Below are 16,283 nucleotides of genomic sequence, written 5' to 3' on the forward strand. Positions count from 1 at the left end.
ATTAAATTTTTCGGTGACGCATTTTTTTGCTCTTATCAACTTAATATCCCCTTTTACAATTCTTCTGACGTCACCGCCGCTTGTAGGCGGCAATTTAAGGTCTTTATTCGGATAACAAGTTTATATATGGGAAATGTGGCAGGAATACATATATCTCTCTAGCCGCTAAGTGGTTTATTTGCGGTGACGCTTCCGAACATTCGAATATTGAACTGTATATCTGTGTGCTTTAATGAAAAGTCATTTCATGACATTGTACAATGGCCACGACTTTCCCCGCGCCAAACTTTGGACCATCCTCGGTCTAAAAACCTGCATGGAAACTTACCAGCGATCAAGACAGAAAGAACCTTAAAACGATATAGTGCAGGGAAACAATAGCTCCAAAATATTAAAAAAAAACTCACATTTTTTTCACTGAGGTACTCCCCCCTCCCCCCCCCCCCCCCCCTTCATCTTATGCTGTGGATGTTGCAGGGCCGTAAGTTGAACAGTAATAATGCTAGGATACTGTTGGATTCTTTTTGCGTAATTACTGTTTTCCCAGTGCTATCTTAATAACGTTTTGCATGCATAGAGAGTACAACGTTCAAGACACATATCTGATCAATAATTATTTTAAGTCAGTTAAAAAATGCTAGAAAAATGCTCTCAGAAGGCTGGAAAGTCTGGAAATGCTATTTTAGAGACCCCAGATTTGAACATCTCCCTGGCGAGCATGCCCCCGGACCCTCCTAGAAGCTCATAGAAGCTCCAGCGCTCGTGATGTGCCCCCCCCCCCCCCCCACCCCCACCACCCCCAATACATTTAACCCTGGCACTGTGTTGACGTCCATTTGTATCCTTTTCTAGCCACACCATGATGATGCGTTCAGTACATCCCCGCTTTACATCGCACTCACGGAATACACGATACAGCGCTTTTAGTCGAACACAAATAGACGCTCCTAATTCCCTCCAGGCTCACGCCCATGACTGCTGAAGATCTGTACACGCCACCTACAAATTTAACGATAAACACTATTCCACTCGACACAGTCTTGTTGGTAATCACGATCTTTCTCAGTGTTGCTCATCAGCAAGCAACAGATCAGTTATACATACAAGCTACAAGATACGCGGTATTTGTTAACAATGCTGGGGTGATTAAACAATTGGTAACATTTAAATTTGAAAAGCTAAAATTCAATCAGGTATGTTAACGCCCTATCTTTGTCATTCAGCAAACGTTGCTGACTTTATGTGACTCTCGCCACACATTCCTAAAGAAATTGCATACTTCTGTTTTTTTTTGTTGTTTTTGTTTTGCCAAGGACTGATAGCGGACAAGAGAAAATTAAAACGAAGGATCTCTCACCCCGCTGATTTTCTGCCGCTAGCTGTTGTCAATGGTTTTCATTGTACCGTATCGTATCATTGTCGATCGTCATCATCAATAGATTCTAACGACTTCCTTCCTGCACGAAATCCTTTTCAAAAAACCTTAAGGGTCCCACTGAAGGTCGTGTTTAATAGTTCCCCAACTCCCTCGCCTTGTGGCGAATCCAGAATTTTTAAAAGAAGAGAGGGGACTATCAGGGTTTTTATTTCGACCCCGATCACGTTTTGGCAGGCCAATTAGGCCTCCCAAAAGACTCTAAAAGGTTCTAAAAAAATTAATTAATATTCTGTTCTTTTGTTTTTTTTTTCTTTTGACTTGTGCATGTAAATTTTTACCGCGTTTTTTAGTTGCTTTTGGATGTAACCTCCGTCGGTTATAGTAAGAATAAAAATTGGTCGCAGTGAATCAATGCTGAGTTTTTCACGGAATCAAGTCAGTATGGGGCCCAAACACAGGGAGCTACAAGTCAGTATGGGCCCAAACACAGGGAGCTAAGAAAACCACGAAGTCCCCGAGGCAGCGAAATGCCGCAGAACAAAAGGTGTTATTAGCATTTGAGTGGCTCTACGCAAGCGTTATAAACCTTTGTACATTTTTTTTGTCATCCTCTTCAAAACAAGAAACGTGAAACTGTAAGGCTGATCGAACTGCGTAAAAAACTTAATGCGGCAGAGACATTTTGTTCGTTTTCTTCAAAACAACAACGTCAAATGTTCAAATTTTGCGTACTTGAACGTAAACCGCGACGAAAAATTTGTGGTGCTTAATTTTTTTTGTAATTGAAAACTGTTTATAACATACAAGGCGAGGTACTGGAAACGTGCTTAGCAACAATAGGTGAGAGCTAATGAAGCAAACGGTTATCACTGCCAACGAACGTTTCGCATGCTACAGCACGCTTTGCAGTGAAAAGCTTTTGCTTTATTAGCTCTTACCTATTTTTACCACTATTGTTATTATTGTTTAGCTCGTTGCCAGTACCTCGCTTTGTATTTGTCAAGTTTTTAAAATCTTTCGCTGATTTACTATATTTTGCTGGAGCTACAATTGTAAACCTGATATATACACTGAATTATACAATTCTTTGTTTAAATAGGCGTTGTCCTTGACGTCGAGGGATATGAAACCATCTTATAACTACCGATCATACCTTAAGCAAGTGCTAAATTTTCACTGATGCACCCCAAAGGGCATCATTATTTTATGTACACACATGGAAAAGTGGCCGGGATATGTTCCAGGGATATGCTGCAGCGACACGTCCACCGTATTAACTTGCACAACACCTACATCTAGCTTCCCTTTGAACAACCAGAATGCCTTGGGCAACACAGGAAAGATGTAACAGCGAAATGCAGCAGTCACAAAATCACGCAATGTTCACACTGAGGCTAAGAAGGGACATATACGGCAGGGGCAAAATTACAATGTGCACACTCTCAAGAAAGTGTAGCGGGGACATGTTCCAGGGGGTATGTCACAGCGACACGTCCCTAGTGGTGTGTGGTGCTGACAATCCTAAACTCATGCAACACGAATTTTGCCGCAATTGTACCCCTGCGACATGTTGCACGGTGTTCAAATTGTTGAACTTGATGGGACATGACGTAGGGAAAAATTTTGCAGGGAAGCGATGTCCACTCGTGTGGACGGTTTTGCAACATGTCCCGAAACGGGATTAATAGGGAGCTTAGGCATTGGCACATTTTTGCCACAGCTTTGATATTTCTATCAACAGACACCCAAAAAGCGTTAAATTAACCCAAGAAAACGGATATCAGGTTTTTTCGATTTAACTCACTCCATAAGATAACAAAGATAGCAAAGCTTTATTAACAAAACAATTAATGTTCATTTTTTTTACCTGCACGAGCAATCAGTTGGTTAAAATATCTTGATCATATTATTGAGTGTTGTTAGTGTTTCTACCGCTAAAATGACCAGCTTCAAAGCTGATCGATACACCTAGTTTAGCCATGATGTATGAATTGTAATACAAACGTTTTGTGTGTTGCCTCATAACAGCCAGGAGGCTCACTGTGCCACAGGTTGTCAGTAATTGGTAAAAGGCCCATTTTTACTGAAACAGGCTGGCCTATGAGTGGACTCATAGATATTGTACCGTTTACGTACTCTTTAGAAAAACCTATTCATGTCTATTACTTAACTTGTAAGTACATACTTTCAGTTTTACATACAAAAAATTCACTACGAGGAAATTTAAATTCAAATGGGCTTATCAGTTTTTGTAATTCCAGTTCAATCTTAAAACAACGACAACTGCGACGTTTAAAGGCCACAGTGAAATGTCGTAAAATTATCTTTGAAGTGGAATTAAAAACAATGAACCAAGAAAAGACGTCAACTGCGCGGTTTTCATTAGACTCTAAAGAAAACCTTTACTAAATAAACAAACCTAAATAGTCAGAATTCGAGAATCCAAGATGGCGAAATTTTAACAATGTATGACGTCATTCTGAAATGATATGACGTTACCAAATGGCACGTGATTGCCACTGAAATAAACATTTTTGATTGATTTACACGCCAGGCTCAGGAAAGAAAAAAAAACCAGGCTCAATCGGGTAAAGGGAGCCAGTGTCGGCATCTGAATAAGGCAAATTTTGTTTTGAAGTGAATAAAATCCTACGACATCATTTGCCAATCTTTCGTCACGTTGACACACAATTTACAGCAGTATTCTTTAGTCACCATTATACCACTAGCTTTTCTTGTTGTCAAGGAAGTGTTTCAACCAAGTATACACTATGATGCCACTGTTGTTTATCCATTTGATATTGGTGTCTATACTTTCCAGACTTTGCCTTACAGCCCGCTCGCCGGATCCTTGGTCTACCTTGGCAAAAAACTGGCTCACCTAAAAGCAAAAAGAGATGATTGCTAAACCGAACGCTGAAACAAAAATTTCGCTTCAAACGATATAAGCCAACATAGTAATCGCCATCTTAAACTTTAACTTTTCAAAAAGCAATAAAATGGTTTAAATGTCGTGTATTTATATTAGGTTGTCACTATCTTACTGTTATCTTCTAACTAGATTGCCGTTATAATAAACTAATGCTATCGTACTTGGGTTTTCATTTCCTCCGTGTTGAAGTGAGCGGTGTTGGACTTGATCAAACGACTGAAGTCAAAAGAACCCTTGCCATATCTGCAGGAAAATAAGAAAGAACCGCAGTTGATGACCCGCAGCTAAATGAAAATTAAGTTTGTAAAGTAGTCAAAGTAGACATGGTGGAGACGCAGTCTAACATTTGCTCCGCCCACACGCAGTAACCTAAGGCGTCGCAGGCCCTAGCCTGCTACAGAACAGGCGGTTTACCGGGACAAAAAAAGGAAACGCAAATACGAGCGCGAAGCGCGTGGGCGAGCGCAGAGTGCGAGACAAAAAATAAACTTACTAATGCTAAATTATTAGCAGGCTAAATAACCCAGGATATTTTGGGAGCGACGCGGGGAAAGTAAACTGGCGTTGAGGGAACATTTTTGTGCTGTCGTAAAATGCCTTTTATAATGGTAATACGAAGAAACGTCGCACAACGCGACACCAGTAAGCTGAGGCCTGTATTGAATAGAACTTAATTCTCGCCTACTCGGTGAGACATTAGAGTTTTAATCCGCAGACTTCCACACTATTGATGTAGCCCTACAGAGATATCTTGTATCTGACTGGTTAGTGCTCGGTTTTTAATTTCTCGAGAAAGTAACAAAAAATCATAGATACCTAACGGTTCCCTATGGAGCTATCTGGTCAGTTAAAAAATACTGAATCCGGATTACAATTTCTTTAGAATAAAAACAACTTAAAAATGACTGTCATTGTCGGTGTAAGTTATAATATTGTTTCTAATGTCAATAGATGTTCTTGTTGTGTTAGGCGGGGCGTTTCATAACTTCGGTATCCGCAAATAAAAAATACCATTACCTGTTAAACAGTTTATCGTAGTTATCCTGTACAAACTTCCATGCTATAAGCCGCCCCTCGGGATTCCTGGCTATTGAATCAATTACAGCTACAGAGTCCTGAGAACGAATCTTGGTCTCGTCCAGTGAGAATCCAAGAAGCCTGAAATAAGAAAAGGAATTTCAGATAATCCAAGTAGAACGCGCGTTCTGATTTTCTAACACCTTAGTACATCATAATAGAAATTTAATTCTGAACGAGTTGTAGATGAACCATTTCTTTTCGCGATAAAAAAGCGTTCTTGACCATAGCCTTAACTGACCCTACTGCAACCCACCCGCCACCTACCACCTCCACCTCCATCCCTATTGTCATCAACTTCATTTTCACCCATCCCACCCCCTATCCAAACTTCATTCCTACACCTTATTTCCAATCGAAGCCACAGTTGTTCACTATTTATTTGGGACACTCCTCTCCTTTGTAATATTCTGGTTACCTTTCCTCTACGCGACATAGATCTTTGGATCACAGATAAACACGGTTTTTATCAAAGGAGCATTCATTCACCGTACTTTACCTCGTTAAAATGCCTTTGTTTCGACTGTTTGTGAGTGCGTACATTAACTTCCTCTTTTCCGACGGAACTGCCTCACTTTGGAATCTTTTAAAAACTTCCATCCAAGTAGGTTTTCCGAGCGCACTAAAAGGACACATTTTTCCGCCATGAAAATCTTATAAATCAGTTAGTTAACCCATTAAAGGAAGTGGACTACGGATCTAAAATGTAAAGCACCCAGAAGAAAATGATTTTCTAATTTGGATGTGTTCATCAGTTTTTGGACCAACCAAATTTCCCCATCGGAACATAAAAGTTACACCAGTATTCCAGAGGACAGAAATCATTGCGCATCACTCAAAGAGCAACCATAGTAAAAGGTGCACATCCCACCCACCACAACCAATGTTCACTACTTTGGTAGCTTTTCTTCCGCGTGTGTTGTCCACTGCCGAGGGAGTGTTATCACCAGTGCAGCCAAAAAGGTATTGCCCGTCATGACAGAGGGCAGCAGTCACATGACATGGCCACAGTTCAAAAAAAAGAATAGTTGAAAAAAAGGAAGATAGAAAACAAGATACGTGTGATGTTCAATTTGTAAACTCCTAAGGTGTGACAAAAAAGGTTTGTTTACTGATTTGTGCAAATGAAAAAAAGAACAAAAGATACCGCCTCATTTTCAACTCCCATCTTTCTATTTATTTGTGGCAAAAAGCAGGTTGCAAAACCTTGAGAAGTGGAAGTTCCACAAATGGCAACTGTTTGGATAGAAAATAAGTTTGAAAAAGCTATGCTGCGAAAACTTTCATGTTCGTTAATTGGGTTACCTGTGTAAGAACTTGTAAAATTTTTTTTTTGGGGGCTATTTTTTCCTGCTTTTTATTTTTCGAGGTTTTTGTTTTTCTTTTTTTACGTTACTTGTGAGTTTCACAGGTTTCACAGGCTTTACGTATCGATTAAAAAGCCGCCTCCTCAGTAAATTTTTTTTACACCATGGATACTTTGCCACCTAAAAACATTTTTCTCAGTCAATTACTGCTTTTTCAATATTTCGGAAAACTACGTAAACGTTGTATCTTGATTTTCAAGCAGTTTAAAAAGAATATAGTTTGCATCCACCACGAGACATTGTATTTCTGCAAGGATTGCTAATTTATCTACGTAAACAATGATAACAATGAATCATTGTACAGAAAAGGACTTGCATCTAAAGCTATAACAGGCGGAAAAAGTCGTTCCATTTCCGTTTAATCGGAAAACCCTAGTGGAATCATTCGCGTCCTTTATCCCGATGGAGTAAACAGTGCTACGCAAGTTGGGTGCAATCCTAAAACAAAAGGTTTCTAGAGTCAGTTCGTGTAGAACTGAACTCCCTTATTGGGTAAGCTTGGAGGAATTTCTGTACGAGATATTTAAAATTTTTCTCTGAACCAGTTACGTATACGCGTATCTGATTTATGTTTGATATAATTTAAGATAAGGAAAGAAGACACAAAGTTACTCACGGTTTTCCTTTGAAAAGCCATTCTTTAAACAAATCCAAAGCCTTAGCTGTGTGCCGTGGTGTTTTCTTCTTAGGGAGGGCATCTTCATAGCTCGCTACCACATCCAACACAGAAGCTCGAAGATATCTATAATACAATAGTATAAATAAGCGTTAAAGTGAAAGGCTGAATCTGCACACGGATCTGTTCGTCATTGAGTAAACCATTTTGCGCCATACTGATTTGTTTCGGATTTCGAATTTTTTTCTTTAAAAAAAAATGGGAATCCCTATTTCTAGAACCTCCAAGCGAAACAAGAGAAACGAGTAAAACAAGTTAACTAAGGAAGACGACTTTTGGTACGCATACGAGTATCGAGGAAATAAATTAACGATTAGTCACAATATAATGACATTTACCTCTTCAGAAGTGGATCATCACTTTTTTCTACCCAGCCTAACTCATCAGCTACGTCGTATAAAAGGTACAAGATGTATTTCTAAAGAGAAACAAAAAAAGCATGAAAAACGACGCATGACTAATGTGGCCAGCTGATGTTTTACGGCTAATAAACTTCTACACCAAAGTCGTTTGGGGTTAAAAGACTGCACAAAAACAGCCATCTTTCACTATAACGGACACCTTCAGGACCACAATTTGGTGTCCGCAATAGGGAAAGTCCGCAGTAGCGGGAGTAATTTTCAGTAATTCTTATTCGCCGGAGCTTCAACTCCTGTCCGTAATAATGGGGTGCCCGTATTAAATAGCGAGGTGTCCGTTAGGCGGGAGTTGACTGTACCTAGCACAGTACTGGAAATTTATCTTACACAACCAAAAGGCTCAATTCAATTAAGAAAAATATTTGTTGACAAGAGGAGCTTTTAAATACTGCAAACTGTTACAAGCCTGCGTAGCCGGTTATGGAGTATTTTTTTCAGCACTAGCTAGGCCACACTTGATCGAGTTTTGATCAAAAGCAAATTTATATGTGAAGTGTAATCACTTATTCTTAAGGTGAAGTGTTTTACCTTATACGTTGAATAATAGTCTGTTGATCCATTAAGAGAGTCGTAAGTGGTAAACTGTGTGGCAAAGTAAGCCATGTTATCAAGGGCTGACATCCATGGAACATATTCTCTTTCTTTTTTAAGATATGTAGTAAGATTCAGAGCCACTTCATCAGCCAACATGCCGCTCCTACAAATCGAACAACAAACAGTGTTAGGGGTATCCATTGAGAAAGGCCCGAATTACAACAGCCAAAATGCCACTCCTAGAAACAACAAAGAAAAATATTCAATGTAATTTTAAGAACTCGACATGTAACAAGTGACACGCTTCTAGTTACGTCAGTTATCTTGACTCTAGAAACCTTACACATAAAAGTGTTAGAACATCCATGTTGTCAGTTTTCATAAAAAAACTGTGGCCATTGTTATTTACCGGGCTAGGTTTAGAGCATCATCTAGTAAGCCTGCGCGGTCCGCTGCACTCAATGTCTAAAGGAAATACAACAACGGATTTTATCAGAGATCAGTTTTCATCAAAAAACAGAAGCACGTTAGTTGTACCTAGAATATTACAAAATAAAATATTTTTAGATTTTCCTTTTTATCCAACTATACTGGAAAACGATGATACATTGTATTTAAACCCAAAATAAAAAGACGTTTTCTCTCTAGAGTATTTTGCTGACAAGCGTGGGCACTTAACATGACTAAATCTCGAAAAAACTACTAAAGCACTTCGCAATTGTATAAAAAAAGTGTGTATTTATATATAAAAATAATGCATAAAGCAAGGAGCCAATAATAAAAAGATTAATGTAAAAAGACTGTCTGTTTATTGTGTTAAGAACATTTTTTTTATACTCGTCCGATAATTCTCCTCAGCGATCCTATGAAAGCTTTGCAAACACGTTTTGTTATCGCAAGCTATATGGAATGAATAACGCATAAAAAGCGCTTGTAAATTTGTATTACCTGGTGAGAGGCATTTAACTGATGAACAAGTTTTTTCCAGTTTTCATTCTCGTAGTTCACGCGGTAGAATCCAGTTTGTCCGGCGTTCATCTTGATCCATGAACTGGCTTTTGTTCCAGAAGGTAAATGAACTAAAAATAATGGAGGTGAATAGGGTATATTTATACAGCATTTGTACTTTGTTCGCCTTCTCGTAGTTGCGCTACAAACTTTAGCAAATTTAGGTATTATACAATCTAAATTTGCCTGGACTTCCATGCATTATATCGATTGGAAAGTTATTAAAGTGGAAACCCGCAAAACATGGCCAATATTACCTTGTTCGGTTTTCTTTTTCATGAATGTAATTTTTCTCTCATCAGATTCTTTCGTCACGTAAGTTAATGGAACTACCCAGGAAAATCTGTAGAATTACAAAAATAGAGAATCGTGACGTAAGAAAAATATTAGTTCCGGCTAAAACCAGAAAATTCTTCCGTGGCGCCAACACTTACAGTATACAGGAAAATCTGGATGCGTTAGCTAACGATTGACAAAGAGCTCCTATCTATCTTTCTTTATCCTTATTTGACCCGGGCTGTTTTGTGATCCCCTGTGACCGAGGAGTTGCGAGAAGGGAGGGGTTTAAGTTAATTGCCGCAGCCATTAACTTTTTAGGAAAAGCCTGTGTCCGAGCCAAGTGGCCCATTCAGCCGGAGCCTATCTCGATTTCTGTAGCATTAAGCGACTAGGAGTTTTGCTACTCCCCGGCCCCTGGATGGGATGCTAGTCCATCGCAGGGTTACCCACAACAGTAAATTCGCCGGTACCCATTTATTCACCTGTTTGGAGAGAGGCACTGTGAGAGTAAAGTGTCTTGCCCAAGAACACAACGCAGCGCGCCGGCCAGGGCTCGAACCCAGGCCGTTCGACTCGGAGTCGAGCGTGCTAACCATTAGCCCACCGCGCCTCCCCATAAACTTTTTAACTGACTCTTAAAAGAGCCAGTTTCAGTATGCAGTGACAGTTAATCTTGTATGGGGTGCAGTGTATTCGTGTTCTATTTACGTGGTAATGTATTGGAAAAAATTAAGGAACTGCTGCACTTACGTATCCTTTGCTGAGGCGTCTTTTAGCGGATGAATAAGAAAGCGTTGCTGTTCTACGTGCACCATCTGTGGGCTGTTTACATCTCTTTTAACTGTAATAACAGGGAATCCCATCTGATTTGTCCATGTGGTCATCATTTCTGTTACATCGAGACCACCCTGTTGAAAGCAAATTTTAAACGAACTTTTAATTACGGTAAGTTTTTATCTTAATGGTCTCCACCCCTAAAAACACTATAAATGGCCAAAGAAATCCTTAGTGTGTGTGCAGAAAATTAGAAAAAAGGAATGGGAAAAAAAACGAAAAAAAAAAAAAATGTATGGGGTGAAAAAAAAAAAAAAAAAAAAAAAAAAGAAAAAAGGAATTTAGGGGGGACATTTTCGTTGCCTTCATAACTATTCATGGCCAACCACCGAAAGTGTTTCCCGTTGGTTTTATGGTAGAAAGATCAGTGCAGGAAGATTTCTGTTATTCGACTGGTGTTATGTGGAAAAATAGATACCGTAATATAAAACCCATTGGTAAAAGCACCAGTAGCAGAACTGACTTTAGAACCTTGGGTCGGGTTAATCGAAAGCAGATTAATAACACCCAGGATGAAAACTTGATTGCGGGTTCATTTGTCTTGCATGAAAGTGTCTTTTTATTTAAGAGAGAGAATATATATTATATATCTTTATTTCTTTTTTTTTTTTTTTTTTTTTTTTTTTTTTTTTTTTTTTTTTTTTTTTTTTTTATATATATATATATATATATTTCTCTCATTGTTGAAATACTTTTTTTTTTGGAGTTTGAGATTAGTCGACGTCAAAACTGGAGGACAGAAAGATAAACATTATCTTCAGAGTATAGATAAAAATCATTTGGGCCCTCGGCCTGCATGTAAACTTATAGCCATGCCAACAGTCTGCCAGTTGATTTTCACTTCTTCAGCCCTTCCACGATAAGTCATACTAAAGTGAATCATTTGTTCTCTTTTACCATCTCCTATAGTATGTATTACCCTGTGAATCAAGGCCTAGGAATCAAATACCCTAGGTAAAAATATTAGATATGATTTGTGTTAAAAATAATATTATAAATTTACCTTTCGTTTCTTAGCTTCATTTGTTAAGCATTCCCAGAGATCATTTGTTTCTGCATTGCTAAAGCTGTACTTCTTGAGGTATCGCTGCAGCCCTTGGAAGAAAACTTCCCTTCCAAGAACATCCTCCAGCATCCTGATTATGGCTGAACCCTTAAAGGAGGAGGTCACCAATAAAAACTACAGTGAGACTTCTACTACTACTACACACTACTACTACTACTACTACTACTACTACTACTCACACTACTATAATAATAATATAATAATAATAATAATAATATAATAAACCTTTCTTAACCACGACGTAAAGAAATACATGTTGAGGGGCGGGTACGTGTACTACTTCATATATAAACGTGGATCTCAGACAAGACATGTACACCTCGAACATGAAGCATGATATAAATACAATATTCAAAAAAACGTGAGATCATATGCAATCTACATAGCCGTGAAAATAATCCAACAGGATTCAAATTCATTCCCTTACTATGGATATACTGGTGAAAATGAAGATGATAATGCATGCCACGATACTGTGAAAAGAGAGATGTGACGAAGCCCCAAAGTACAATACGAAAACTATTAAACCCTTCACAATAACAGCGATCCTTTTACAAAGCACGGGCCAATTGTAAATTGAAATTTTTTTAACTTACTTTATCGTAAGAAATTGAATCAAACAATGAATTAATCTGGGCAGGGTCTTTCACTTCAGCCATGATAGGATGAGAGTTGGTAAGCTGGTCTTCAGCCATGGCTCCTTGATTGTTAAAAAGAAGAGCCTGGTCCATCATTTTCCACTCAGGGTAGATGTGGTCTACTCCAACATTTTCCATGAAACTAGCAAATCCTTCATTTAGCCAAAGATCGTTCCACCACTCCATCGTAACTAAGTTACCAAACCACTGAAAATTAAAAAAAAAAAACGTGAGGACATCATTAGTCAAACAGGCATTTCACATTTCGAAGTGGAGTGAAATTTACCTACCATTTTACTTAAAGGCCCATGCACAGCATTTAAACATATCTCAAATGATACAAGTTAGACACAAGGTAGGGCAACCGTAACAAAACGTAAAGCTGTCCAATATAGCTGACACTTTTTACAAGGGCAGTGTGACTATTATGGGCCGTTTCATTTTTTTTTTGTTTCGTTTCGAAACGACTCCCCACAGAGGACGCATTCTTCCTTATAACAGAAACAATAAAGGGACGGAGTCAAAGTTGACAAGGCGAATATACTTACTTGAGCTACCAAATAAAGCAGACAGTTAGATAAAGAAGAAAACATCGCCAGTAAATCGAAATCAAGCAATGCTCATTGCTTTTGTCAAAATATATATTTCATTGTTTGTGTCAAACACTGCACACACCTGATGAGCGAGCTCATGAGCAACAACTACAGCGACCCTTTCCTTGTTAGAGTCCGAAGACTTGTTCTTGTCATACAACAAGGAGGTCAAGCGATAGGTGATTAAACCCCAGTTCTCCATCGCTCCAGCGGCAAAGTCAGGAATGGCTATAAGATCTAGTAAACATACAGTCATAGCATATTTTCTCATTTGGATTAAGCATTAAATTATCTACTTGCTGTCTATTTAATCATGGATATGCAATTGGCACATCAAACGTTTCGAACAACTACTGAAAGTATCACAAAGTAGAACCCCTTTCTCAAAATTGCAATAAAACGTTATGTTTGTGGATAAAAAATTAGTTGGCTGTTCCTAAAGTGACTTTCCTTTTTGTTTAAGATGCTGAGAAAGACTAAAACAGTCTTCGTGGTTAATTACGCTCAATGACAAGCAAACATGGTTTAATAAAAAGAGATGTTTATAAACTAAATCCTCACTTACATTTTTCAATACTTGTTTTCGTGCTTAAGGTAACCTGAGACATGCCCCCCTCTCAACTACCACTCCTCATCTTGCAAGGGAAAAAACGCCGATCGCAGGTTAGCTTTAAGGATGACTGGAGCACAAGAACGTAGCACAAGAACGTATTGAACAAACCTTGCTTGGGAAGTGGATAGGCAATCTTAAAGGTCTCTTCGTAGTATTCCAGAACCTTTACCCCAACATCCAAAGCAAATCGTCCTAGTTCTATTTGTTCTGGTGGTGCCCAAACACGCACCTAAAAGCAACCGTATCATAAAAAAATACCGTGGCTCACTGAAAAAAGGAAAAGGGTTACGCAGAAACTACATAATGGACAACCTTGATTGAAGCCTAGTTAGTGGCTTGAATGAAAGGGAAAAGTCGACAAATATTCTTGACTTGTTTCAACCTACATTCTACATTTTTTAAATTTCTTATTGTGTTTCATAACTTGTGATTTACACGATTGAATTAAAGTTTACCTGTACGCCGTTTTTAGTTTGGTTCTTTATGTTCTTGAAATCGCAGACAACGAATGCCACAAGATAGGTACTCATTTTTACACTTTGTTTAAAGTGGTCCGTGCAGCTCTTAGTGGTATCATTACACTGAAACAAAAAAGGCAATACAGAAATTCATTATCACACCCATCATTAGAATCACAAGTGACACTGGCCATGTATTATATGACTTGCTCCCACCCAAACGTACAGAGCTCTAGAGAAAGGGGCCATGACCATACCCCTAAAGTAAAAACACGTTTCAAACGCACTTGTAATAGATGTCTTTTAAATTTATTTCTTAAAATCCTACTGTTTATAATAGGTTCATTTACTATTAGCTGTTTTAGATTGTTTTTTATGTAAAGCCACACATCTTGTACAGCCTATAAAGACCACTACTACTACTGCTACTGCTACTGCTACTGCTACTGCTACTGCTACTGCACTGCTACTGCTACTGCTACTGCTACTGCTACTGCTACTGCTACTGCACTGCTACTGCTACTGCTACTGCTACTGCTACTGCTACTGCTACTGCTACTGCTACTACTACTACTACTAAAATCCGGCTACGATAAAAAGGGAAGTTGCTAACGGTGCTACCGTAAATGGAAAACGTAATTTTTGTGAAAAGCTGACTTTTCTCGTTTCTTTGATCAAAACGCTCAGGTTTGATAGAGAGTTGAAAAGAATTATTACCCCCTCAGTGCGTTCCAGTGGCATGTTTGATAATGCTACATGGCGTTTCTCTCGTTTAATGACAATGGAAAACTTTGCTTTCATGTTAGGTTCATCAAAACAGGGAAAGGCATTTCTGGCATCTGTTGGTTCAAACTGGGTTGTAGCAAGATATCTAAGCAAAAGAAAAAACATCACGGAACGGAAGAGCATAAGTTAACAATATTTTTTTTTTTTATTAAACTATATACAAATGTTTATTAACCAAAAATCCCTATCATAATCATAACATTACATGAAACTATGTTTTATTTTCTTTTCGAAAACTTTTGTTCCAAAAGTTTTTTTTCAAGGAACATACTGTTCTTAAATATTTATTTGTTTCAACCATTTTTTTTAGTTGATTTCGAAAAACAATTCAAGCCTCCAAAAATACCTTTAAATTTAAACCTTTTACCGCAATTTTTTAGGGTCTTAACATGTAAATTCAGAAGTAAAATATATACCCCGAGCCCGCTGTACGTTTGGTCAGTACAAACACCGACAAAGATTGCGTGACGCCGGCCAAAGAGGGTAAACAAAAAGAAACACACTGTATGCAAATTTCCTAACTCTGTGTGATCGGGTTGAAATAAGCGTCGAAAAACCGTCTCCGATCAGAACTCTGAAACCTCGAGGAAAGAAAGTAATATTTATAGATACTGCTGATATTTAAGAAAATTAAGTTAAAGTTCTATAACTGGTCATAACTGAATTCGTAAATATCAAGCAAAATAGACGATGCAAGAAGTCAATATTAAACCGTGCTGATTCGACTCGTTTATTGAAATGATGTCAAAAGAACAAACATTTCTTACCTTGTTTGACCTGAAGGTGATGTGTATTTGCTCAAATAGAATCCAGAAAGACCTTTACTCAGCTCTGAGTCGAACTCCATGATCAGAGAGTAATACTTGCCGCTTTGAAGTTCGCTATCGAGCGCGATCCAAATCATTTCACCTGCCAGCCGAGATATCTTCTTTACTTGTAAAGGCTGTTTACCTTCCGTGTCATTCAAGTCAGGAATATACGCGACTCGAACAGTATTGTAATTGATTTCCTTACCAACATGGAGTGTAATATTGTTAGCGGCTTCATTACAGTAGAGAAGAACTTCTACCTTTCCCGAATACTTAAACGTTGTCAGATTAGGATGTAAATAAACGAGATATTCGATCGGCGATAGGTGTCTCGGTAGCCTTAATGACTGGTAAACTTGATCTTTCTTTTCTTCTTTTGCTGCAGCAGAGGACGGCCGCAAGAACGCAGCGAGGAGCACAACCAAAAGTAACAGTGAACCAGCTACAACGACGAAAATGGCCGCCTTCCGGTTAAGTTTTAAACAGTGGAATTTGCTTTGTCTTTGACTATTAGAACTATCTGTCTCGGGAAGAAGCGAGACATTGAGTTGGTCGTCAAATTCATGGATTGAGGTGTCGGAGGTATTGTCTTCATCTGCCATGTTACAGAGTGAATGTTCGATAAAGTACGTAACACACGACTAGCGATATGGAACGCATAATTATCAAAACAGAATACATTAAATTATAACTTTTTACAGGGGGTGAAGTCAACCTTCGCCAGTTCGTCGGTTAGGCCTGTATCAAGGACTCAACTGTTCGCAAGTCCTTAATTTGTATTCGCCTCGAGTATATTTGTAATTAATATCTATATGG

The 16,283-nt window shown here is 38.5% G+C and overlaps 1 protein-coding gene across 1 annotated transcript; it reads right to left on the minus strand.

Annotated features, from left to right (window-relative positions):
- Nucleotides 1-3,186: 3,186 nt before the first annotated feature.
- Nucleotides 3,187-16,215, minus strand: LOC144644914 (endoplasmic reticulum aminopeptidase 1-like). The gene is made up of 19 exons (XM_078504479.1): nucleotides 15,426-16,215; nucleotides 14,590-14,743; nucleotides 13,870-13,995; nucleotides 13,523-13,643; nucleotides 12,884-13,038; nucleotides 12,167-12,415; nucleotides 11,508-11,657; nucleotides 10,421-10,578; nucleotides 9,649-9,734; nucleotides 9,332-9,462; nucleotides 8,793-8,848; nucleotides 8,378-8,546; nucleotides 7,769-7,848; nucleotides 7,371-7,496; nucleotides 7,129-7,192; nucleotides 5,887-5,990; nucleotides 5,328-5,468; nucleotides 4,472-4,553; nucleotides 3,187-4,259 (listed from the first exon to the last, which is right to left on the minus strand). The coding sequence occupies exons 1-19, from the start codon at nucleotides 16,067-16,069 to the stop codon at nucleotides 4,104-4,106; spliced, it is 2,952 nt and encodes a 983-aa protein (XP_078360605.1). The 5' UTR covers nucleotides 16,070-16,215; the 3' UTR covers nucleotides 3,187-4,103.
- Nucleotides 16,216-16,283: the final 68 nt, after the last annotated feature.

Source organism: Oculina patagonica, chromosome 2, assembly GCF_052425735.1.
Source record: "Oculina patagonica isolate OP01 chromosome 2, crgOcupat, whole genome shotgun sequence".
NCBI classification, from domain to species: Eukaryota; Metazoa; Cnidaria; class Anthozoa; order Scleractinia; family Oculinidae; genus Oculina; species Oculina patagonica.